This window comes from Vulpes vulpes, chromosome 16, assembly GCF_048418805.1.
Source record: "Vulpes vulpes isolate BD-2025 chromosome 16, VulVul3, whole genome shotgun sequence".
Taxonomy (NCBI): domain Eukaryota; kingdom Metazoa; phylum Chordata; class Mammalia; order Carnivora; family Canidae; genus Vulpes; species Vulpes vulpes.
In genome coordinates this window covers 36,660,952-36,686,431 of record NC_132795.1, presented here as the reverse complement: position 1 = coordinate 36,686,431, position 25,480 = coordinate 36,660,952, and the positions used below count along the sequence as shown (strand labels likewise).

General features: G+C 39.0%; 1 protein-coding gene across 2 annotated transcripts in view; it reads left to right on the top strand.

The window, feature by feature from the left end:
* Positions 1–25,480, top strand: part of TAFA2 (TAFA chemokine like family member 2) — a 444,638-nt gene that overhangs the window by 383,665 nt on the left and 35,493 nt on the right. For both annotated transcript variants that reach the window (XM_072742835.1, XM_072742836.1), the window contains exons 3-4: positions 21,759–21,911; positions 23,035–23,159. In XM_072742835.1, the coding sequence (XP_072598936.1) occupies positions 21,759–21,911; positions 23,035–23,159 (278 nt within the window). The remainder of the gene's footprint in view (positions 1–21,758; positions 21,912–23,034; positions 23,160–25,480) is intronic.

Sequence of the window (25,480 nt, the reverse complement as noted above, 5' to 3'; positions counted from 1 at the left end):
TGTTTTCACATTTCTGATTGATCTTTTGTGGGCTCCAAGCACTTCAGACTGCCTTGCCTGGGGCTGTCCATCAGGTAGTTAATGATCTATAAGCAGTATTTTATGTAAATAGTTTTCAAACAACTTATTGATCCTTTGATGTCCAAGTATGTTGAAAACTAAATATGTAAAGTATTTAAAGATAAATTCTCCAAAAAGAAATGTTTTCCTCAAGCTTAAAGATTAAATTCTTAAACTTCCTAGAAAAAAATATATGTCAGCTGTGCTCTTCAGTAGGAGACAATGAAACAACCCTTTGGAATATTTCTAGAAGTAGGTTTTAAGTCTTTGTGAAATAAATAGGAAATAAATACGTTTACTTCACTTAAGCTCATAAAATACTGTATCACATACTATGACAACTTTAGTTAAAACCTCTTCTAAAGAGTTTCTGAATTACAGAGGAGCTTGAAACCTGATTAAATAAAAAAAAGGATGGAGAAATCTTTGCAAGCTTATTTTCTTTTTAGGCCTAGAATTTAATCTTATACCTTATACCTTATATTTACATGGAAATTTAGACATTTTTAGCAGTCATTTGCACCACTATGTATAACACACAATTCCTCTTGGTCCCTATTTCCTAAGGGATATCCCAGTTCAAGAGGTATGAGGAAGAAATCCAAACACACAGAAGAATTTTATGAGCTTTATTCGTTGATGAATAGCATGAAATCTCAAATTTACATTTTTACTTCTTTTATTAGATACCTATGCAAAAGTAAAAATTGCTAGTCGTCTTGATTTTTAATTATAATTATTGTTATTTTAGCTCAATTATGTTGTTGGTTTTAGGTTAGTAAAACCTATTGGGTTTTTTTTTGGTATTAATATATAGTTGTATTACAATATTTTCCCTAAGAATTTTATTTATTTTAATTTTTTTCTAAGAATTTTATTAATGACTTTAAAAATATGTATTTGTGGTCTAACATTCTTATTGCTGAGGGCTTTTTTTTATTCTTTTTCAAAATAGATATATATGGAATGGAGGGGTATTAGTAATTTTTGCCTTGCATGAGGCTAGGCTGTGTGTGTATATGTATGCACGTGTGCACACACACACACATTAATTTGATGCATGCCCTAGAGAGAAAAGCAGGGGAAAAAAGTCAGATTTCAAGTACAGTGATATTCTAAAATCTAAACTACTTTACGAGAAGTCAGAAGTGTTTAATAAAACAAACCCTCAACATCTTCATTAATCAAGCCAAGTGGGGCTGCCTGTGTTTGCAGCTGCATGACAAAAATACCTCAGCCCCCAACTTCTTTTTATCCTAACCCAGTTGGAGGTAGATGAGGCCAACTCTAGGCAACGCTGTAAATCCTGTGAAATGTCTTCGCACTCTTTTTTTTCTGCCTTTTTCCCTCCTCTGTACCCCCCACCCCCCTTGTCTTTCTATTCTTCTCAGGGTTCCTGCTCCTCTATCCAAACAGGAAAGACTCTTATAATGACCCATTTATACCTCTTGATTGGCTGATTACACCACCACCGAAATGCCTTCACACTGAAGCATTACCTCAGCCAGACTTTTATCTCTGATTGTGTGAGAGGCTGATTCCTTGTTAGAAAAATTTTGTTTTCCTCTGCAAACTGGTGAGGAGATTGTTTGTGGAGAGCAAGGTAGGAGGAGGCTGTTTGGAGCTCCTGAAATTACAGTTGCCCTAGCCAAGCAAGTTTAATTTGGAGTTTATGATATTTTCAGCTGTCCAAGCAGATGCTCTGTAGTAAGCCCCCGTAGAAGAAAAATTGCGCTGGACACTTGGTAAGAATGGCAAAGAAGACTATTCCAAGACTATAGCAAAAGGGGGTAAAGACCGAACTCTTAAAATAAAAGGCCTGGAGGATTTTTAAACACTGGGGTGAATCCGTGGAAAAGTATTCGAGGACATTGTGGGGAGATGGGTCAATATGATCATCTGTGGTCACCTGTGTCTGCTAATGGGTGAATCTTGAAGTTCAGCTCCTACCCTCTCACGGAGACTAGGAGACAGAGGCTCCATCTTCCTTGATTACATTTCAAAGGGATGACTCCAGGTTCCTTGAGGAAGATATTCTTGGCCTGTAAACCAGGCAAGAGTCTAGGAAAAGGTTTACATTTCAAAGGGGCAGAGAAAGAATCTACAATTGTGTGTTTTCTAAAGTAAGTACTATAAGAAAAGAGAGATCAGAGGCCTACAGTCTTGGCAAAGCCTGTCTCATGTTTAGTCAAGCTAAGGAGAATCTTTTTTTTTAATAAATTAATTTTATTGGTGTTCAATTTACCAACATACAGAATAACACCCAGTGCTCATCCCGTCAAGTGTCCCCCTCAGTGCCCGTCACCCATTCACCCCCACCCCCCGCCCTCCTCCCATTCTACCACCCCTAGTTCATTTCCCAGAGTTAGGAGTCGTTATGTTCTGTCTCCCTTCCTGATATTTCCCACACATTTCTTCTCCCTTCCCTTCTATTCCCTTTCACTATTATTTATATTCCCCAAATGAATGAGAACATACACTGTTTGTCCTTCTCCGATTGACTTACTTCACTCAGCATAATACCCTCCAGTTCCATCCACGTTGAAGCAAATGGTGAGTATTTGTTGTTTCTAATGGCTGAGTAATATTCCTTGTATACATAAACCACATCTTCTTTATCCATTCATCTTTCGATGGACACCGAGGCTCCTTCCACAGTTTGGCTATTGTGGACATTGCTGCTAGAAACATCGGGGTACAGGTGTCCCGGCGTTTCATTGCATCTGAATCTTTGGGGTAAATCCCCAACAGTGCAATTGCTGGGTCGTAGGGCAGGTCTATTTTTAACTCTTTGAGGAACCTCCACACAGTTTTCCAGAGTGGCTGCACCAGTTCACATTCCCACCAACAGTGTAAGAGGGTTCCCTTTTCTCCGCATCCTCTCCAACATTTGTGGTTTCCTGCCTTGTTAATTTTCCCCATTCTCACTGGTGTGAGGTGGTATCTTATTGTGGTTTTGATTTGTATTTCCCTGATGGCAAGTGATGCAGAGCATTTTCTCATGTGCATGTTGGCCATGTCTAGGTCTTCCTCTGTGAGATTTCTCTTCATGTCTTTTGCCCATTTCATGATTGGATTGTTTGTTTCTTTGGTGTTGAGTTTAATAAGTTCTTTATAGATTTTGGAAACTAGCCCTTTCTCTGATATGTCATTTGCAAATATCTTCTCCCATTCTGTAGGTTGTCTTTTAGTTTTGTTGACTGTATCCTTTGCTGTGCAAAAGCTTCTTATCTTGATGAAGTCCCAATAGTTCATTCTTGCTTTTGTTTCTTTTGCCTTTGTGGATGTATCTTGCAAGAAGTTACTGTGGCCAAGTTCAAAAAAGGTGTTGCCTGTGTTCTCCTCTAGGATTTTGATGGAATCTTGTCTCACATTTAGATCTCTCATCCATTTTGAGTTTATCTTTGTGTATGGTGAAAGGGAGTGGTCTAGTTTCATTCTTCTGCATGTGGATGTCCAATTTTCCCAACACCATTTATTGAAGAGACTGTCTTCCCCAGGACACAAGGCTGGTTCAACACTCGTAAAACAAGCAATGTGATTCATCATATCAGCAAGAGAAAAACCAAGAACCATATGATCCTCTCATTAGATGCAGAGAAAGCATTTGACAAAATACAGCATCCATTCTAATCAAAACACTTCAGAGTGTTGGGATAGAGGGAACTTTCCTCGACATCTTAAAAGCCATCTACGAAAAGCCCACAGCAAATATCATTCTCAATGGGGAAGCACTGGGAGCCTTTCCCCTAAGATCAGGAACAAGACAGGGATGTCCACTCTCACCACTGCTATTCAACATAGTGCTGGAAGTCCTCGCCTCAGCAATCAGACAACAAAAAGACATTAAAGGCATTCAAATTGGCAAAGAAGAAGTCAAACTCTCCCTCTTCGCTGATGACATGATACTCTACATAGAAAACCCAAAAGCCTCCACCCCAAGATTGCTAGAACTCATACAGCAATTTGGTAGCGTGGCAGGATACAAAATCAATGCCCAGAAATCAATGGCATTTCTATACACTAACAATGAGACTGAAGAAAGAGAAATTAAGGCGTCAATCCCATTTACAATTGCACCCAAAAGCATAAGATACCTAGGAATAAACCTAACCAAAGAGGTGAAGGATCTATACCCTCAAAACTATAGAACACTTCTGAAAGAAATTGAGGAAGACACAAAGAGATGGAAAAATATTCCATGCTCATGGATTGGCAGAATTAACATTGTAAAAATGTCAATGTTACCCAGGGCAATTTACACGTTTAATGCAATCCCTATCAAAATACCATGGACTTTCTTCAGAGAGTTAGAACAAATTATTTTAAGATTTGTGTGGAATCAGAAAAGACCCCGAATAGCCAGGGGAATTTAAAAAAAAAAACATATCTGGGGGCATCACAATGCCAGATTTCAGGTTGTACTACAAAGCTGTGGTCATCAAGACAGTGTGGTACTGGCACAAAAACAGACACATAGATCAATGGAACAGAATAGAGAACCCAGAAGTGGACCCTGAACTTTATGGTCAACTAATATTCGATAAAGGAGGAAAGACTATCCATTGGAAGAAAGCTAAGGAGAATCTTAAGGCTGTGTCGGTCATCCACTTTTCACAATCTTCCCCTTTCTAACTCTACCTCCGAGACCTCCAGCCCACTGAAGAACATAGTGAAGTGTCTGGTTCTTATTGAATTTGACTGAAGTTGACCTGATATCCCTGCAGTATTAGTTTCTTCCCTCTGTGATACATGTCCTGCCCTGTTGGCATCTATCCTACCTTAGAACCTTGGGTGCCTTCTCTCCTGATTTTAATCTAATCTCTGCCATCTGTTCCATATGCCCTCTGGCTTGGAATCACATACATTATGTTCTGGGATACTTGACATTGTTTTCATTTGCATTCAATGATTTGACATGGTGTAACTTTCTGTATTTGATGTCCTCAAACACCTCTAAGCACAATGTTATTTATACCTCTGATTATACGGTTTTGTCTCAAATCAACATAGCATCAGGCTGCATTCCCTTTATTAATAGAGATGTCATTATACTGGCGATTAATATCTATAGTCACAAAGCAAAGGAAGAGAAGACCTCAGAGATGCCGAACAAGAGGAAGCCACCTTTGTTGTAGCTGGGAAGCCTCAAGCCCAGCAGATACAATCTAGGCTTTTCAGAGACAGCATGTGGCTCTGAGTTTTCAGAGTGTAAAACCTCTGTGTCCACGTAGGAAAACCTACCTGTTCCATACCAATTGTTTTAGTGTCTCCTAGGATTTTAGTCTCCCCCTATCCCATAATGATCCACAGCAGCACGTTTTCAAAAGCCTGGGTATTTAGCCCAGAATAAGATCATAGTTAGCAAGGGCAGGCTTTAGCAGAACAGTTTAGAGTAAATGCTGGCAGTGATCTTATGTTCCAGTTTGCATCCAGACAGCTTCAGTTAACACCTATTATTTCTACATAATCGTTAATAGCAAATCCATTTACTTTCAAATGGGCCATGATTTGGATAATAAATTATATGGTTACTTGAGCTTGGTCACTCGAACTACTGACCCCTTCTGAGGGTCCTCTCCCAAAGTGTAGTGAATGTGTACCTCCTTATTCAGTCTTGCTTTCAGATGTGTGATTAGTGAATTAAATTATCTCTTTTTTCTTTGTGTCTCTCTCGCACTCACACAAATACAACCCCCCCCACACACACATGCACAACACTACTCCAAAGGAAAAAAATACTTTTTAGACTGACTAAAGCATAAGGAAGAAGCATAATTTTCAAAAAATATTTTATTTATTTATGCATGAGAGACAGAGACAGAGAGAGAGAGGCTAAGACACAGGCAGAGGAAGAAGCAGGCTCCACGCAGGGAGCCCGACTTGGGACTCCATCCCGGGACTCCAGGATCACACCCTGGGCTGAAGGCAGCACTAAACCGCTGAGCCACCCATGTTGCCCAAGAAGCATAATTTAGGAAGAAACATGTTGTCTTGAATACAATACGATATGTAAAGGTACACAGAGCTTTACATTATGATGCAAGGCACAGTTCATTCTCCAATGGGGCTGACTGCTTCTTGTTTTCATAAAACAGAGATGTGGTGTTGTGACCTTTTTTTTTTTTTTTTTTTTTTTGTTTTTTTGTGTTGTGACCTTTTATTATAGAAGAATTGGCCAAAGCTTTGAAAACATAACTTTTCCCCCCCTTTTTAACCGATCACATTTTAAAGCAAGTTACCCTCTCCCATCAGCCTCTGTAAACAAAGGGTCGCCAGTAAGATGATTTATTTTCCTTTCTTGGTCTGTAGCAAATTCCCAAAGGCAGATAGGGGATGGATGGTGATACAGGAGGGTTATTCTTCTAGTGACAAGTGGGACTTTGGAATTCACATTTCCCAAATGTGAATTGGGAGCAACAATTGAAACTTAGAGCAATTACCTAATTTGTTCAACACGCCTAATAAGCAAGAAGACTGGCGCTGAAATTCAGATTGATCTAATTCCACAACCTGGGTCCTGAACCAGTTCCCTCCCTGTACCACTTTCCATCGTCATGGTTTGTTTAATGTTTCTCTTCTCCAGGAGGGCAGGGACTTTGGCTTCCCTGTGTTTAGCATACACAAGTGTTTGATAAATATATGAATGATTGAAGTCATACACGAGAGGGAGAGGGGATAAGAATGAAAACTGGAGTTGGAGGGAGACATAGTGTTGGATGTGAGAGACAAGGTCAAGGACGGAGGAAAGTGTCAGTGTATGTACACAGGGCGTGAGAACCAGTCCAGCACTGGGAGATGGATATGAGGTAATAAATGTTCAAGAGTTGGAGTTTAGTGGCGGAACAGTTTGACAATTTTTCTGAGTAGTTTCCTTGCCCTTTAGAGACAGTGTAGGGTGGTAGTCAAGATATGAGCTTTCCATTCAGTTAACCCTAAGGTTGAGCCCTTTAAAATATCTCCTAAAGTCCAGTGTAGAGGTGACCATTTTACATTCAGGATCCCATTTCATCCTCACAATAGTTTTATGAGGTAGATACTCCTCTCCCTACTTTATGACGGAGTCACCTGAGACTTTAGAATGAAATAACTTGAGCCAAATCAAATACAATGGGTCAGTTTTCCAGTTTGGGTTTGCCTGGCCCTAGAGAATGGGCTCCTCAGTTGTCTTATTTCTCAGGGGAGACCTCACGAGAATGTTGTAAGCCCGGAGGTGAGAAGTTACCACTAACGTCAGCGTCCTCCCTCCCTCCCCAGGGATGACACTACCTTCTACTTCTCCAAAGGTGCTAAGCAAAATGTCATTTCTATCAGTAGCAGACATTTAAGGACATTTACTTACTGTGGCCAGATGCTGTCGCAAGTGCTTTAGACATATCGTGAATTAAGTCCTTAAAACAGTGCTACGAGTCAGGCACTGTGATTTTGCCTTATTTTACAGACAAGGAAACTGAGATGAGATCACAGAGCTTGTCAAAGGTTCTGCAGGCAGTAGATGGCAGAGCCAGAATTTGGACCCAGATAGTCTGGCTTTAGAAGTTGTGTTTTCAACCATTATGCCACTATTTGTTATCTACCGAGTCTTAGATAAAAAAGTAGCTTGCTGAGGACTAAATCCTTAAGCAAGCTACACTTAAAACCATGGCCCCTATTGTACCTCTCTTTTTTTTATTTTACAGATTTTGTTTATTTTTTTAATAATAAATTTTTTTTATTGGTGTTCAATTTGCCAACATACAGAATAACCCCCAGTGCTCATCCCGTCAAGTGCCCCCCTCAGTGCCCATCACCCAGTCACCCCCACCCCCGCCCTCCTCCCCTTCCACCACCCCTAGTTCGTTTCCCAGAGTTAAGAGTCTGTATGTTCTGTCTCCCTTTCTGATATTTCCTACCTATTACACCTCTCATCCTGATGAGTGTTTTCACAGGGATAATAGGAGCTTCTGGATTAGGAATAACAAGGATAATCATCAACCACTGAGCACTGTCTATGTGCTGGATGCAGGGCTGAGCATGTTACCTGCTCTTACTTATTTAATCTTCCCAACAATGTGAAGTAGGATGATTATTCTTAGTTTGCAGATGAGGAAACTGAAGCCTGAATGTTAATTGGCTCAGTCACACAGCTGGAACAGCTGTGTAAAAGCTGACATCTGTCTGACTTTCCCTTGAAACCACCAGACCCTCTGCTGCCTCCCACAGAGGGCTCTTTAGCTTTTGATTCATTAATTAGTTTTGCTCGAAGGGTGTACATTTTCTGCTGCCCAGGCGGGCATGTTTCTATACATGCTCAGTTCACCCTCAGGAGAAAAAGGCAAATTACCAAAAGAACAAGAGAATACCAGAGACTTTCAAGAAAATAAATTTGCGGGATGCCACTTGGTCAGTATCCACTTTGTGCTACATCTCACACTATGTCTCAAAGGCTTTTTTTTTTTTTTAATCTGTATAAAGCTACACTTCAACACACCTGAGGACTGGATGCTTAAAATCGTGGCCAAGATTAATATTGAAAAGTTAAATGATATTTAGGAGAAACGTAAAAAAAGCAAGATAAGTGTTTTAGAATGTTTTATATTAGAGATCTTTCTATATAGGGTTCTGGGTAGTATATGTACTATGGTTAAATGTGCCTATATGTAAACAAAACACAAATATATACCTTTCTGTATTGTTATTAAGGATGTCCATAAAGTTAGAGAAATTTAAAATCAGAGGTAACTTGGAGATCACACAGTCTAGATCAGGAAACTGAGTGAGGCCATTGTTGCTGACTTCACTTGTCAACTTTCAGGCATCTTGCAAAATTCAAATTAAGCATCATCATCTTTACAATTATTTCCTAATCCTCTTTATAAATTATTTTCTATCTCCTTTCTCACACCTGCCCCTTTTTAGAACATCTTAGTACATTCTGTGGCTCTTTGCATCATGGCCCCTTTATCGCTTTATTTACTTTTTGTGTACATGGTGGCCTCCCTCTACGGCCTTCTAAGCTCCTTGAAAGCAGGAAGTGTTTTTCCTTTGGTTCTGTTTTCTGGGGAGATAGCACAATGCCTGGCACTGAGTCAGTGCTGGTTGAAGCTTCAGTGTGTGAATGCATTGGAGGAGCTCTCTTGGCTAGGTAGTAATGGAGCACAAATGAGGGTGCATATTTTCCAACTCACCAACCAGTAATCCTCTCATTACACTTTGTTACTTCTTTACTCTAATTTGAATTTCACATCATACAACAACAAAAACTTAAGTGATATGACAGTGTAAAATCCTTATCCAGTAAACGGGTACTTATGGCATGTAATTTCTCAAAGGGTTACTAGCATCTTTCTTCTAAAAACTAAAAAAAAAAAAAAAGCCTCATCTAGTATTTCTTAATAATTTGACTTAAGATTTATATCCTTTTGATCTAGAGTGACACTCAGAACCTGGATGTTCCATATTGAAATTGCTGAAGTGTAGAGGAAAGATAATCTAAATTTGCTTTTCATGTCAATCACTGGGGACAGAGCAAGTCTTCCATGTATGAGAAAAGATTTTTTTAGAAGGCAAAGATTTTGTTCATTCTTGCATGATACTGATTTCTTCTGTTTGTAGGTGTCTCGCTGGCTTCAAAGGATATCCCAGATATAGAAAACCTCTTAGCATACAGTAGGGTATGGAATTACGAATCTGCAAAATTAGATATAGGAGACAGTAAAGGTTGTCCTCTTAGGGGAGAATCATCTCCTAAAATCAAATGACTTTAGTGCCTCTATCCCTCTAGATTTGTACACAGCACACCAAAGAAGATATTTCTAGAGAGGAAAAGATACTTAGAGATCCTTCAAATTTTGTAGTTGAGGAAACTAAAGTCCAAATAAGTAAAATGATTTTTCAAAGAATTGTCCTGGCCAATTTGGGACTGAAATCAAGGGCTTCCGGTGCAGAGTACAATGTCCTACTACTCAGATAAATAAGCTTTCATCGACCATGCTGGAAGTTTCTTCTGTTATGTACAAATGCTACTGGTTGAGATAATTGTAGCTGACATCACACTTCTTTTCTTTACTACATGATATTAAATCTTCTACCGTATATGGCTAACTTCCTTATTTTACAGATGATAAATTGTGACTTGGGGAGGTTAACTTGTTTATGACAGATTAAATAGTCACTTCATGGTAGTTCTTTCAATAGAAGCTAGAGCTTTCCACCTCCCAAACCGGAGCTCATTGAGTGTATCTCTTTTCCTGAAGTCCTACTTGGCTCTCTAGTAGAACAAATTAAGCACACATACCCATACAAACAAAAATCACAAGGTCAAATATTTTTACAATTTCTAGTAAGTTCATCTAAGCCTGGACTTGGAAAATGATTAAATTTACTGTTTTATTTTCTCTTGAGAACCCTTATAGTAAAACATTTATTTATTCATTTATTCATCAAGCATATTGATTTTTCTATTATGGATCTCAAACTGGGGATTCAGAGATGAATAATCATGAATTTGGGTCTCACTATTTAGTAGAGGGAAACAGAGATATAAAAAGTAAATATAGAAAACTGCCACAGGTATCACAGGATAAGTATGAAAATGTTAATCAGAGGACAGAGAGGTTCAGTCTACCTGAGGGTTGAATAACAGCTTCATGGAGTAGATTTTGTGATGTTTTGAATTTGAAAGATGGTGTAGATGTTTCCTGGAGGTAAAAAGGGGGGCCAGGATTGAAGAGTGACAGGTAGCCTGAGCAAAGATATAATAGGATTCTAAAGATAGTTTATAGGATCTTAGTGAGATATGCACAAAGAGTGCCTACGAAATGAAGGCTGGAGATGTCAGAAATGGGCAGATGGAAGGATGCATGTGCTGTGCCAAAAGTGTGAATTTATTCTACAAAAAATGAGGAGCCAGGAATGGCTTATTCTCTGGGCTTAATCTTATAGGAAGAGCTACCATAATAGAATGTGTGTGTTTATGTGTGTGTACGGGAAATAGGGAGACCACTCCAGGACCCTCATAGTTGTGCAAGGAAAAGATGCTAAAGATGCTTAAGCTAAGTCAGTAGAAGTGAAGTTGCAGAGGGCATGGAAATTAAGGAGCAGTATGGAGGTAGAATGAGAGGAATGTGATGAATGAGATATGGGGGTTAGGTAATGGAAGTGATATTGAACCGGAAATTAAGAGAACAGAATTCTCATTATGGATCTTCCACTCTCTAGTTCTGTGACGTTAAACTAGTGAAAATTGTAGATGTTTTCTAACCATCAATTTCCTTTTCTGTAAAATGGCAAGGTAAGATTTTATCTCTATTATTCTTTAAGTCTTTCCAAATTGAGGATTGTCCCTTAGATATCTGCATTACATCTATAGATTCAAGGGTCTAAATAAGGTTGTCTTAGCCTCCATAATGATTATACCGAACATTTATTCCTCATCAAATATAAGCATCATTTTGAATGTTGATTCAGTTGTTCCTCACCACAACCCTTTATGGTAGATTATATTGTAATTATCATTTTACAGATGGGGAACTGAAGCATAGAGGGTTGAAATATTTTTTTAGATCATATCTTTTTTATCCTCTCTGTATCAGTCCATTCAGGCTGCTATAACAAAATGCCAGAGACTGGGTGGCCTATAACAAGAGAAATTTATTTCTCACAGTTCTAGAGGCTAGAAGTCCAAGTTCAGGGGTACAGTGAGGACCCACCTTTAGGCTGCTGACTTCATGTTGTAGCCTCACCTTGCAGAAGAGGTGAGCAAGCTCTCAGGGACCTCTTTTGTTTCAAGAGTAAACTTAAATCACCTTTCAAAGGTGCTTCCTCTTTATACCATCACCTTGGGCGTTGGGTTTTTAACATTTATTTGAATTTCGTAGGGACAAACACATTGAGACCGAAGCACTGCTCTTTTTATTCACTGTATCAATTCCCAGCATGTCAATTTGGACTATACCACACTTCTTCCTAGGTCCATTGGTAGGAATGTTATTGCATATCAGTTAATACTTGCTATTATAACAGATACATCTATAAATCCCATTGACTTACCACAGCTTATTTCTTATGCATGTGAAACCAGATAGGGTCAGGGCCTGGATCTCTCCCTGATACCTTCATTCAGGGATCCAAGCTGATGGTAGCTCTTCAGGGTTGGCTTTGGCACCGACATCTTGTCTGAAAGAGGGAGAGTGGCTGGACAGGAAGAGGTTTTATACGCCTGGGCCTAAAGAAATATAACTCACTTCTGCTTCCATTTCCTGTGTCACATGCCAAAAAGGATAGAAAATGTCATCTAGTTGTTTACCCAGAAGAAAAGAAAAAGGAGGCTTGGTAAATAGGCACTCTCTTTTGAAGCTGAGACTTGAGCCTAGACCATGTGGCATCCGAATCCTCACCCAAACCACTGTGTTCTGTTACCTTTTGGATTTGATTGCTCTTGTGGAATCAGCAGTAGTCAAATGGCTTTGTACATAAAGCAATATAAGGATGCAGGTTGACTTTATAATGCATATTATTTCTGTGTAGCTAAGATTTGTGACTTCATACAGACAGGAAATACACTCAAACTACAAATTTTATAAACTCCCCTCTCTGTTTCTCATGAAGTTCAGTGACTTAATGAAGTTAATTTATGATAACTTTGAAGCAGTTCAAAATCTTTTACTTTGACGCTTGTTTTCTGACAGGTCTAATAATATATTGTACCCATTATAACAAAACCTAATCACTTCATAAACTCATAGGAATTTTAGAAGTGGAAGGAACTTTCAACTCTAATACTAAAACTAGTCCGATTTCTTCATTTTGCAGAAGAGGAAAGATACCCCCAAGACCTTAATGACCTACTCCATTGTACACTCTTCAGGGACAGAAAACCATGCATGAGAGCCCAGATATCCCATCTTTCTTTTTACTGCTTTTTCCACTCACCATGTCATTTTCCTCAAGAAGCACTTAGGCTGCACTGCCCTTCCCTCCAAGGGACACTTATAGGAATATGATTAATCATAAAAGAACAGCACAACTCTTAGAGTTTATAGGAATTGGGGCTGTTCTGGTTCTTCACATTTCTTGTGTGTATGTAATTTGGGATTAAGCCAAAAATCTGCTTTTAAACCTTTGACACTAGAAACATTTTAAAAAGTACAGTAGACATCTTCCCATCCAAGTAATTTGAGATGGCCTTAGGGTCATCGTTTGAAATGTCAATTTTCATTCTGAGGGAAATAGAGAAAGGGTGCCTGTTGGATTGTGCATTTCCTGGATCCTACTTTGAAGGTAGAAATTCGTCTCCTGCTCTTAAAAGTGGTGACAGAGCTACCTCTGCCTGCTAATTAGCTTTTGTTCATACCAACTTTAATTAAAAAGGGGAAAAATACCCTAGTCGACACATTTTTGGGTCAAAGTACAGAGACATCATCGAATTAACTCAGGAAAAAAGAGGTTCATTGACGCCTATTGTATAATATGCTTTGGGAATTCAGGAAAACTTCAGGATGACATGAGGAAGGGCAAACATCAGGGCAACTTGTGGGACCACCTATCCTCTTACCTCTGACATCTCAAATCTGTGCTTAGTTCCCTCTCCTGTCTGCCTCCTCTGAGTCCCATCACCATGAGACACATACACATCTCTTCATGGGTCACTTGACTTCTAATGCCACAGGCCCAATTCCAAGCAGCAATTCTGTGACTTTCAAATTTCCAGACTGATGGATTTGACTTGTCCACTTCCTGTGTTTCAGAGCAGGAATTACAAGCAGGAGTTCTGGATGGTTGATAGACCACTATTCTGTGAGATATGCCTTCTTCAACATCAATGGTCATTTAAAATAAGGATGTAGAAGATATTCATGATTGAGCTGAGGGGCAATGAGTCTAAAATTCTCTCAAGAGTGAATCGTGTCTGCCTTGCTCTTGTTAATAGAGACTGTACCACTCGTTATTAGGGTTATTATCCTTTAGTGACAGTCCCCCACTCCCCACCCAAGCAACTTTATTCCTTTCATATAAAAATGGAGCAGTTTAAGAAAACAGTCTTTGTAAAGATGTCATCAGCACTTGGCTATTTCCTCCCTGATCATTTTGACTTCATAAATTATGGGAACTTTTGAAATTTCATTGGGCTCTTTAAATAACCATTTCTTTTAATTAGATTGCTTCAGCATGAAAGTCTAAAAATGTGCCCTATTTTCTCATTCTAATGAATTAAAGTGAGAAATTAGCTGTCTCAAAAAGTTTTTGTTTCAGCACATTTTTCTCCATTCAAAGTGATTTACAGCAACCTAAATCCACTAACTAGCTTGCATTTCAGATGTCTATTGGTGCATGTAGGTGATGCTTTATTTCTGCTTAGAAGGTGTAATGCAGACTCTCTGGGGAGCTAGTCAAGCTGGGTAAAACTATTAAATAGAAGTGTACGGAGACAAACAAAATTTTAGAATCAATGAGACAAATCAGAATACAAATAAGAACTGAAATCTAATGCACAGGATACCAAGTAGGAACAAATTCACAACTTGATGCTAAATTTACACTCTTCTGTAGTTTAAGTGTCAAATATTTTTTACGTGCATCTCATGTCAATTATGTATACATATATAGATTTTTTTGAAATATGAAATGAGAACTTCTAGAAAATGTAATTTTCCCTAGCAGCTACATCTTTGTAACTTATATATGTTCCATCATTTTGCATTCACTAATTACATTAATATTAAAAACAAAAAGAATTAATATTTAAGTAACGCTATACAATTTAAGAGCAGTTTCAGAGGCTTGCCATACAGTGAATAGTCAATAAGTGGTAGCATTTATTATTATTTTATACATTGTTTCCAGAGTGAATGAATGATTTATATGTACAGAATGTGATATGCATAGCTTTGTGCTCTTATTAACCCAAGGCCAGCAAACCACTACTCAAGGTGAAATGATTTGCATAAATATTGTTCTACTGTGTACCAAATTTTCATACCTATGTATTTATAGTTGGTTTATAGGCGATGAATCAATATGATCATATTAACCCATGTATAAACATACATGTACATATATAGTGGGCATGTAATTTTTAAAAATCTATGCACGCGTACCAACCAAATGGTGTTAATTTAGATTTGTTTTCCCCCTCTGGAGAAGGTCCTTTCACTACATTAAAAAGCAGTTGAAAACAACAAACGTTTTGCTAAAATGCTTTATAGGACCTCATGCCAGAGTATACCAGTCATGATAGCTTTAGAAAACTTTCAGAAATCTTGAGACATGGTTTAGAGGCAAAGTCTTAAGGCCATGTGTCTGGGGGCACTCTAGGGATCATTAGCCCTAGAAGTAAGACATAGGGCAATAACTCTGGAAGGCAGCAACGAGATATGGGTAAGACCTGGTATCTCTGTTTTCATAAGAATTAAACCTATGTGTATCTAGTGTCCTTTCATGAAAATGTAAGAGGCAACACTTGGTGTTATGCATCACATCAGGGATGAAAAAAATAGCAAAATAGAAGAAAGGAGGTGTTTGTTTGTGACTTGGGAATTGTGACATGAAGGAAATTGTTTGTTCTTTTTTCATTTAAATCTTCTCCAGGGGGTCTTGCATCATTTTAATATGATATTAACTGTCTGTGAAGCCTATTTTGTTAATTTGGAAAGCCCTAATATTTGATTAGGTTAGTTTATCATGAGCTCTGTCTGAATCTGTGTAGAGAATTCTAGTAACTGCTGGAATTTCCTATAGTCTCATTAACCTTTTAAAGGAAAACCGCAGGAATTAGCTTTACCTTCTTAAATTGCTTGTTTACCATTTATTAAACACATACCACGTGCCAACAGTTTACATGAAAAATTAGTCTTTGTCTCCAAGAATCTGGTTATTGTAAGAAGTTAAGATACATAGACAAATAAGAAAACTATACATTATGTATACACATGTCATGCTTAGGGGAACTAAATTCTGCTAGGAGATTCGTTTCCCTGTTTTGAGGCATCTTGTTTCACTTGGCCTGCATCAAAACATACTGAAGTCCATACTCTTCCTACCCATGCCTTCAAACTCTTTGAGTATATTACCCATCCATCCACTTAACCTATCATCTGTTCCATTTTAAAAGGTTAATTATCCCTCTCTCATTTCTCCACCAAAAAGCTTTACAACTTCAATTTTAATAAGAAGAATAGAAGCGGAGTTTGTTTTTTTACACTAACTCCCAGTTTTCACTGGGAACTCAACCTTATGTCTGTACATTTTCTTTTCTTTCTTCAATGAAGAGAAAGGTCAAGGCAGCAAAGCCTGTGTCCTGTGTCTGTCAGGCTTGCTCCTCCTGGTCAGCATTATTATTGATCTCCTCACATTTAGTACCACGTTGTCTGAAGGCGAGGACATGTCTGTCAGTATTGCCAGTGCAGCACCTGCTGTATCCTCCTCTTCATTATATACCATATGGGCATGTTTTAACTTCCTTTCTCCTCAAGCAGGAGAGCATACTTTCTTCACCAAAGTCCTCACATACCAAACAGGCAGTGTAATGATCCAATTGTAGGTCAATTCTTTGCAGTCCTTTAAATTATATCATATATACACATTTGCCTTTAAATATCCATTTTGCATCGACTCACATAAGCTAGAATGATATATTTTGAGATATCATGCATCATTGATTTATCCTCCAACTAATGCATTTGGAAAAAATATATATATATCCTAGTCAACAATCTAGAAAGTAGGAGAAAGTACTACTGCATCCTCAGGGTGGGTTAAAGCAGCAACAAAAACCACCTCAAAATTTTAGAGACCGTAACAGCTTAAGGCTTGGTCCTCACCTGTAGGTCCGTCATGGTTGGTGGGAACTCTGCTTCATGTCTCTTCACTTGGAGACTTAGGTCAATATAGTTTCCACTCTTAAGAACATATTTGGTTGCTTGGGCTGGTAAAAAACTGGTGGTGAATTACATACCAGTTCTTAACGCGGCCACCCAGATTGATAGCCTCTGCTTTTGCTCATAAGTGACTTCTGTTACCTTAGTTTTCATTTCATTGGGCCAAAGCAAGTCACATCACCACATCTCAGCCTAATGAGGTGGAGAAGTACAGTATTACCATGTGTCCAGAAGGGAGGGAGCCAGAAGTATTTGGCAACCAGCACTAATGTTTACTAATGACTACCACAACTACTTTATCCTTTTCTACTTGTCAGGAAAGGTAGAAATGGATTTTGATATTAGCATTGGGAAGGGAAAAGCAGATGCAGAGTTTTTGCCTGTCCATTCCTTCCCGATGCATGATAAAATCAACTTATAACAAATAGTAAAATGGCTTTTGTGGGTGCTGAAATCATGCCTCTCCTCCCAGGGGAGAGGTCAGTGGAGTATGACCCTGCACTGCTGGACACTGTTGTCCTTATGGAAGAGAAGAGAGCCCTCACCCTCTTGGGCTGTCCCCGGGGCTGTCTCAGCTCAGCGCTGAGCTGAACAACATCACTCTCTGAAGGGGCCCTAATAATCCCTTCTCTCCAGCCTGGTTTCCACCCAAGCGCTTGTTGGACTGACCTCATGCCCTACATCTTTCTTCCCCTCTATCACTAGCAGAAGTCCAAGCATCCCAAGTAATCATCACAGAGATGTCCATCTCCATTCTGCTCTGAAGTCCCACACCTTCTTCCATCCTGCCGTGTCCTCTGCAGTTTGCAGCACGTACCAGCCAATCCCTGTGGGCCATCCTACTACTCCTTCCCAGTAAATTTACTCTGCCTCTTTCTGAGCTATGTATTTTATATCCTCTTTTTTCTTTTCAAACATCTCTCATATTTCATTGGAAAATTAGGTGAAATCAGATAAGAAGCTATGTCATCTCCCCACCACCGAATCCACTCACACCTATCTGCCTCTGTAGCTACACATCCCACTTTCACCCTTGTTAAAATGGATTCAGTATTTCTGCATCAATTTATTGTCAACCCCCCAAGCGCCCTGAATCTCAATTCCTTTTTCCTTCTCAAGAACACTGTTCTGTAATTACCCATTTTCTTCCCTGTATTGTGTATTTCTCTACTAGATCATTCCAGCAAGCAAGCATGCCTTTGTGGCATTCGTTAAAAAAGATTCCCTTGACACCATGCTTCATTCTGGCTGTTGCTCACTTCCTTCTTCCTTTAACAGAAAAGCTTCTTGGAAGAAATTTGTATAATTGCACAGTTTTACACCCCATTCTCCAGTAAACATACCTTAATCATGCTTTTATTTTCATCATGCCCCTGAAATGATTTTTACTGCAATCAAATGCTAACAGTAGCTAACACAGAGGGCCTACTATGAGGCAGGTAGTGCTCTAAAGACTTTATACGCATTAACTCATTTCATCCTTAAACCAACCCTCTAAAGATGTAAAGATGATGCTATCAATATCTTCATTTTATTTTTTTAAAGATTTTATTGACAGAGGAGGGGAGAGAGCACAAGCAGGGGGAGCAGCAGAGGGAGAGGGAGAAGCGGACTCCTGGCTGAGCAGGGAGCCCAATGTGGGGCTCAGTCCCAGGACCCTGGGATCATGACCTGAGCTGAAGGCAGATACTTAACTGACTGAGCTACCCAGACACCCCAGTGTCCCCCTTTTAAAAAGGAAAAAAATGCTACTTAGAAATACTGAATAACTTGCCCAAGGTCACACAGCTGTTAGGAGGAGCTCAAATTTGAACCCAGGTACTTGGTTTTAAAGGCTCTTAATTAGTGTATGATGTTACTTTTTTTAATGCAGAGTGATTTCTCTCCATTTATTAGACCTTCCAGTAGCACTTGACACAGCTGATTGATCCTTCCTTCTTGAGACATTTTGTTCTTTCGTTTTCCATGTTTTCATCTCATGTTCTTTTTTATCTTACCTCACCTATTGGGCCTTGCCAGTCTCTATTGCTATTTCCTCTATTTCAGATTGAGGTTCTGGATGATTCTTTTCCTTCTTCTCTATTGGCAAGCTCTCCACTAATTTGCTTTAGTATGTGGCTTTACATATCACCTATCAGTCTAGATTTCTGACGTGTGTATCTGCAGCCCAAATCTCTTCCCTAAACTCCACTTCATTAATGTCGCTGCCTGAATTACATCTCTGCTTGGGTTCCTTATAATAGTCTCAAATTGAACACTGACAACACAGAACGACTGATATTTTATCCCAACCTAGCTTTTGTCAAACGCCCTGTTCCCAGGCCTTCTCTATACACACACGCGCGAGTTCATGTACAATTAACAGTGCTATAATTTCAGATGTACAATATAATAAGTTCTACACATTACTCAGTGCTCATCATGATCAATGTGCTCTTCACCTATTTTATCCGCACCTCCACCCACCTTCCCTCTGGCTAACGCCAGTTTGTAAAAGCACCAGCTTCTTCCAGTTGCTCAGGACAAGCTGAGGAGTAATCCTAATTCCTTCCTCCCCCAGAACTCATGTTCAACAGCAAGTCAAACCAGCTCTACAGGGGAATGCTCCTAATCTGCTACTTCTCCACGACTCTGCTGCTGTGAGGATAGCCTAAGTCCCATCCTTTATCCCCTGGGCTCTTGCAACGTCTTCATAACTGGTCTCCCCCATCCCACTCTGGCTTCTTCAACCCATTCTTTATTATTTTTTTAAATCCATTCTTTAAAGAACAGGCTGAGCAAACTTCTAAAGCATTTAATGAGATGATACCATATCTACCCAGAGTGTTTCCCTTGTGACAAGAGTAAAATCCAGTCCCTTTATTACAGCATACCAGCCCCTGCTCCATCTTCCCACATTTCTGACACAGTTCCCTAGACCTCTCAATTGTTCAGTCACACTGTGGCCATGCTCGTGATCTTGCTGTCCTGGAAACATACCACACATATCCCTATTTTGGTTCCCTGTCCTTTCCTGCTCCTTCTCTTTGTCATGCTCTTCCTTTCTCATATCCTCATAATGGATGCTTCCTTCTCATCACTCAGGTCACATTCAGTTACCTCACAGAGGTCCTCTTCAACAGTCACAAAAATACACTTTCCCTGCCTGTTTGATTACTCTCACCTTAATTTACTGCAGTTCCTTCAAGGAGGCTAAAAATCTAGTATTGCCTTACTCCTTAACACGTATTTATAATTTTTTTTTTCCTACACAGGAATATGAGCTCTCTGAGGGCAGGCTCTATGTCCCTCCTTTGCACTGTTACATCCTCAGTACTCAGAACCATACCTGATGTGTGGCATTGACTCAATTAAAACATGATTAAGTGCAGTACTGAAAGTCAGCATATTGACTTGTATGACATAATGTGGAGCATTCAGTAAATTAAACCAAACTGAATCATCGTTAGCTAAGAAAATATTTTCTAGAGCACAAGAGGAAAAATGTCTGGCTCTCAAGTTTTGAACTTTCACAGAGATAGCCTCGTGTTCGAATCAAACAGAGAAATCCCCATTTGTATCTACAGTGGCAGGAAAGTCTTTGTGGCATTGGAAATGCTGGCTGCTTATTGAAAGTTCTTTTGAGGATCATATGTCAAAGCCGTATGTCATATGACATAGTTTCTTGGCCTCATACAGAGGGATGGACAATATGTGTGAGTTGTTCTCTCATAAGAAAAATCCAAGCAAGCTCTCTAACCTGAGTTACTGCACAGTGATACTCATCATCCCCAAGGGGAAGATTAATATAAATATGTGATCTACTGATCTCATTTATAAAAGGGACCTCGATATGTTTGTAACATTAAACAACTTCAGATTTTGGTTTTTAGATCATTTTTTTTTTAATTTCTGAAAGCATAGTGTTTTAACAGATGTTTGATTTTAAACTTTTTATTTTAGCAGATAAGACTTTGGCTTTTTCATTTCACAGTAGGGTTAATGCTTTGAAGATGAAATGCTACCAAAAAAAAAAAAAAAAAAAAAAGGAAGGCAAAGTAGAACCCTATTGTAATGTGATAAGTGAGGGCCACAAATCTCAAGCATCTAAACCATTCAGGAGACTTACTGCCAGGTTAACAGGCTTGGTGGGGGAGCCTCACAGCTTATTGCATGGGGCTCCCAGGCTAGATGGAAATCCATCCTCATTCTGGCTACAGTTGTTGCTATTGGTGGCAGTTGCTCCCTCAGGCCAAACAGAAAGAAATGGTTTTCGGGACTGAAACTGGCTGGGACTTTCAGGAAAATGGCAGCACTTTCAAGAATTCTCCATTAGTTATTCCCAGGGAATGGAATGGGAATGGGTGGAGTACTGTGGGTTGCCTTCTTGTTTCCTGAAAAGGGGTTCCCTGTCTGGCCTTTGTAGTCACCCCTAAAAGAACAACAGAACCTTAGCCCTCCCCCAGCCCACGTCTTGGAGACTAGGTCTGCTCTTGGCGCCATTGCTGGACACCTTGTCAAGGGGGCCACCTTTCTTTAACATGTTGGACAAAAAAGTCATATGCAAATAAGTATGGTTTTGATGGCACCACATATTGTTTCTCTATTTCACACTGTTCTAACAGCTCATTCTCATCCGGTCACTAATTGTTCTTGCTTCACCAAGCATTTACTGACAGAAATGGTCCTTGCACATTTAGAAAAGAAATCAAATCTGCATCATGGAGTCAGCATCATTGTATTTCTAGTTTCACGCATGGTGGATCCCTTATAGCGCTATATTTAATGTACTTCTAATTAAAGAGGTGGGGAGAACCCAAAGCTTTCTCTATGTTGTCTCATCTCATCTTTTTGTTTGTGCAGCTCATCATGTCAAAACGGGCACTTGCGAGGTGGTGGCACTCCACAGATGCTGTAATAAGAACAAGATAGAAGAGCGGTCACAGACGGTCAAGTGCTCCTGCTTCCCCGGGCAGGTGGCAGGCACCACAAGAGCTGCTCCATCTTGTGTGGATGGTATGACTTCTTCCATTGCTCATGGTGGTCATGTAGCTGAGGATGGGTTAGAATTGGAATTCCACTATCATGTTGTTGACTGTGGTCAATGCTTAAGGGACCATACCATAATCCTGTGGTTGATGAGAGATTAGTTGGGGGTGGGGGTGGGCTGCATTCTGAAACCTCCTTCCAAAGTCCTTTGGAAGGAGGTCTAAGACCTCATGCAGTTTTGTAACAATAGGCATTACAATGAGGTTCCAACAAGTCCATGTGCTTCTTTCCTTGATACCATGAAATACTGATTTGCCAGGGGAGGGCATGTGTATGTAAATTAATTGGGAAAGGAGAGATGAAAATAGTGGATTAAATAGTATGGTTACCTAAACACACGGATGGTTCTTAAGAATGTAAAAAATTAAGCACCATACAAATGAGAGAATTTGTAGTTGTATAGTGAATTCACATGAAATATTGATTTTTATGGAGATCCATCAAAATATTAATTACTTTATTGGAGGGTTCACCTAATTACAATAGGACATACATCTCTGTATGGGTCTATTCAATTACTGTTACCATAAATAATAATTTAAGGACTCATATTAGCATGGTTCATTCCTTGTGATGGTGGTTACTGCCCACAGTAAAAAAAAAAAAAATTACATTAACTCTAATATCCTCCTAATTTTAGCCTACTTGTGGGAAGCATTACATTGATTCTAAAATATTGACTCTAAACTGGTAATAGGTTCATTTTTTTATATGTTTAGGTAAATCAGTGCATGCATATGTCTATATAAGTTTCTTTCCAATCTGTTAGTTTTCATGAAGCCTGTATGTTCACATGAAAAATCCTTCCACATGTGCCTCTAATTAACAATACTATTTGTTAAGAGGCTAGAGCTCATGTTGGGTGTCCTTACAACAATACACTAAAATATAAAATAAAAATCCTTTTAGTCAGAAAATCTAGAAAGATTTAGCCCCTTTGGACAAAAAAGAGAAGCATGCTTCCAAACCCAGTCTACCCAGTGGTGGGAAAAATCGGTGCCCTTTGTTCCTCTTCCAGTGTGCACCCAGGGAATTAACGGGCTCAAATAGAAAAACACTGAATGGATTTTTTTTTTTAAATCTCCTGTAGCTTCAATAGTGGAACAGAAATGGTGGTGCCATATGCAGCCATGTCTTGAGGGAGAGGAGTGTAAAGTTCTCCCAGACCGGAAAGGATGGAGCTGTTCCTCTGGAAATAAAGTGAAAACAACCAGGGTAAGTGGACGGCCTGCTTGGGAAAACAGGAGGTCTCTGAACTTAGTATGGGCATGTGCGTCAGGAAGTGACGGTTGGAGAATGAAGAGTACTGTTCTCCATACTACACTCCCCCCGCCCCCGCTGCCCATTTTCTTCCTAATTCATTTTTTTTCACAGCACATTTTACTTTTACTCAGAAGAGCATCTTCTATGGATTGCCATCAGCTGTCCTGTTATTTAATAAATTAATGTTGTGCTTTCCTTCATGAGATACTGCCAGTAATGTGAACCCCCCCACCCCAAGGATGTACGTTAAATGCTGAGAAGTTGACTCCAACCCCTTATTCTTCTCATGGAGGGTAACTTGAATACATTCTGGTGGGGGGGGTGAGAATTTATTTTGTATATGACTCAATACAATTTCCCAACTAAGAGTCTTTCATTTTTATGAAAGTCATTATTTCAATCTCCCTGATTTCTGAGTCAGTAAATGGGTTTCTAATGGTTAACTTAGTAATGAGTTGCTGAAAGGACTTTGTAAATCTCAGGGTCAATATGAAAAGAAGAGTCTTCAGACAATGATATATTTCAGCGTCCCATGATTGACTTCAGGGGCATGGGAGAGAAGTGGAAAATGGTTAGCTTTACTCTTTGATTTCCTAATTAGCTCCATGGATATTCTGGACGAGAAGAATTTAAATTTTTTGTAGAATCGGCAAGTGAAAGTTCTGTCTTGTTTTGCTATTTGCTTTGAGGGGAAAGCAGACTATTGATTAGAATTGGATAATTGGGAAAAATTAGAGAGGGAGACAAACCATGAGACACTCCTAACTCTGGGAAACGAACAAAGGGTTGCAGAAGGGGAGGTAGGTGGGGGGATGGGGTGACTCGGTCATGGGCACTGAGGAGGGCACCTGATGGGATGAGCACTGGTTGTTACGCTATATTACAACTGGGTGTGATCTAAATTGAATTTAAATTTTTAAAAAGTTAAAAAAATAAACTAATTGGATAATTAGGGACTAGAACAGAATTATAAATTGATGCTTTATAAAAAGTAACATAAAACTAGAGACTGGTTAATTTACCATTTTGTTTAATTATAGCAGTTTAAAAAAATGACCTTATCTGGACATATTCAAGTGGATTATTTTTAAATCTCATCAAATAATTCAATCTGTTGAATAACATGTTTAGTTCATTGGCTGAACTAAAGTAACACACAAAAGTCACTAAGTAACAGGAGTAACTTAAGTTTCTATTTTATGCTATTGCATAAATAATATCTTTGTATTTTGTCAAATTATTCATGACTATTTGTTGGCTAAATGTTGACATACTTTTCTAAAATCTAGGTAGTACATGATCAGTTAATTAGAATAACTGTATTATTCAGTCAGTTAGCACATGATATAAACCATATTGATTTGTTAAAAACATCCTGGCAATATAAAATTTCCTTACAAGTTATTCATAGCTTGAAAATATTTCCTGCCTAACACTATTAGTTCTTAGTCCAAAATAGTACTCATGGAACTTCACTGAAGATTTGAGATCCTGAGACAAATTAAAAAAAAAAAAAGTAGCACTCTATGACCAAACTGTTTTGTTTTTTTTTATTACTTCACTGGACATGAGGAAGCTAACATTTATTGGATACTTAAAACATATGCCATAAACCGAACAAAGTACTTCATGTGAATGAGCTCATTTAATCCTCTTAACAGCCCAGTGAGGAAGATAATAATATCTCCTTTTTACAGATGAGTAAACCAAAGTTTCAAAACCTTCAGTGACTTCCCAAGGTCATACAGCTAATGAACAGGGAAGCCAGGGTTCAAACCAAGCCCTCCCATTCCAGAACCTACTCTCTTCACCTGTAGTTTAAACTAGATAATTTAACTTATTCTTAAGTAATAGTGAGGAAAGTTTCCTATGCTTCCATTCATATTAGGTAGACCTTTAAAATTATCGTTAACTTTCTGGATCATTGAAATGAAAAGGTCAAGACCATGTGACCTAAATTCCCATAGTAAATTGAGAAGTGCCGCTTCACTCCCTGCTGTGCCATATTCTCAGCGGTCCAAAGTTCAGCCTCTGTAATTCTTCACATTTAACCGGTTTTCATCATGTAATCAAACAAGATGTATGAGAGGCTGAGAACTTGGGAGTGAGGAAGACTATATCTAGATCCTTCAGGGTGTTTTATTAGTTATAACGTGTTAGGCCACATATAGTGGGTTGTACTTCCTATTTTTATTTCATCTCTCTTGCCCTGAAGAAGAGCCCCACTGAAGATACTGTAGAGGACTCATGCAACTAGAGGTGTTTGTTTTTTT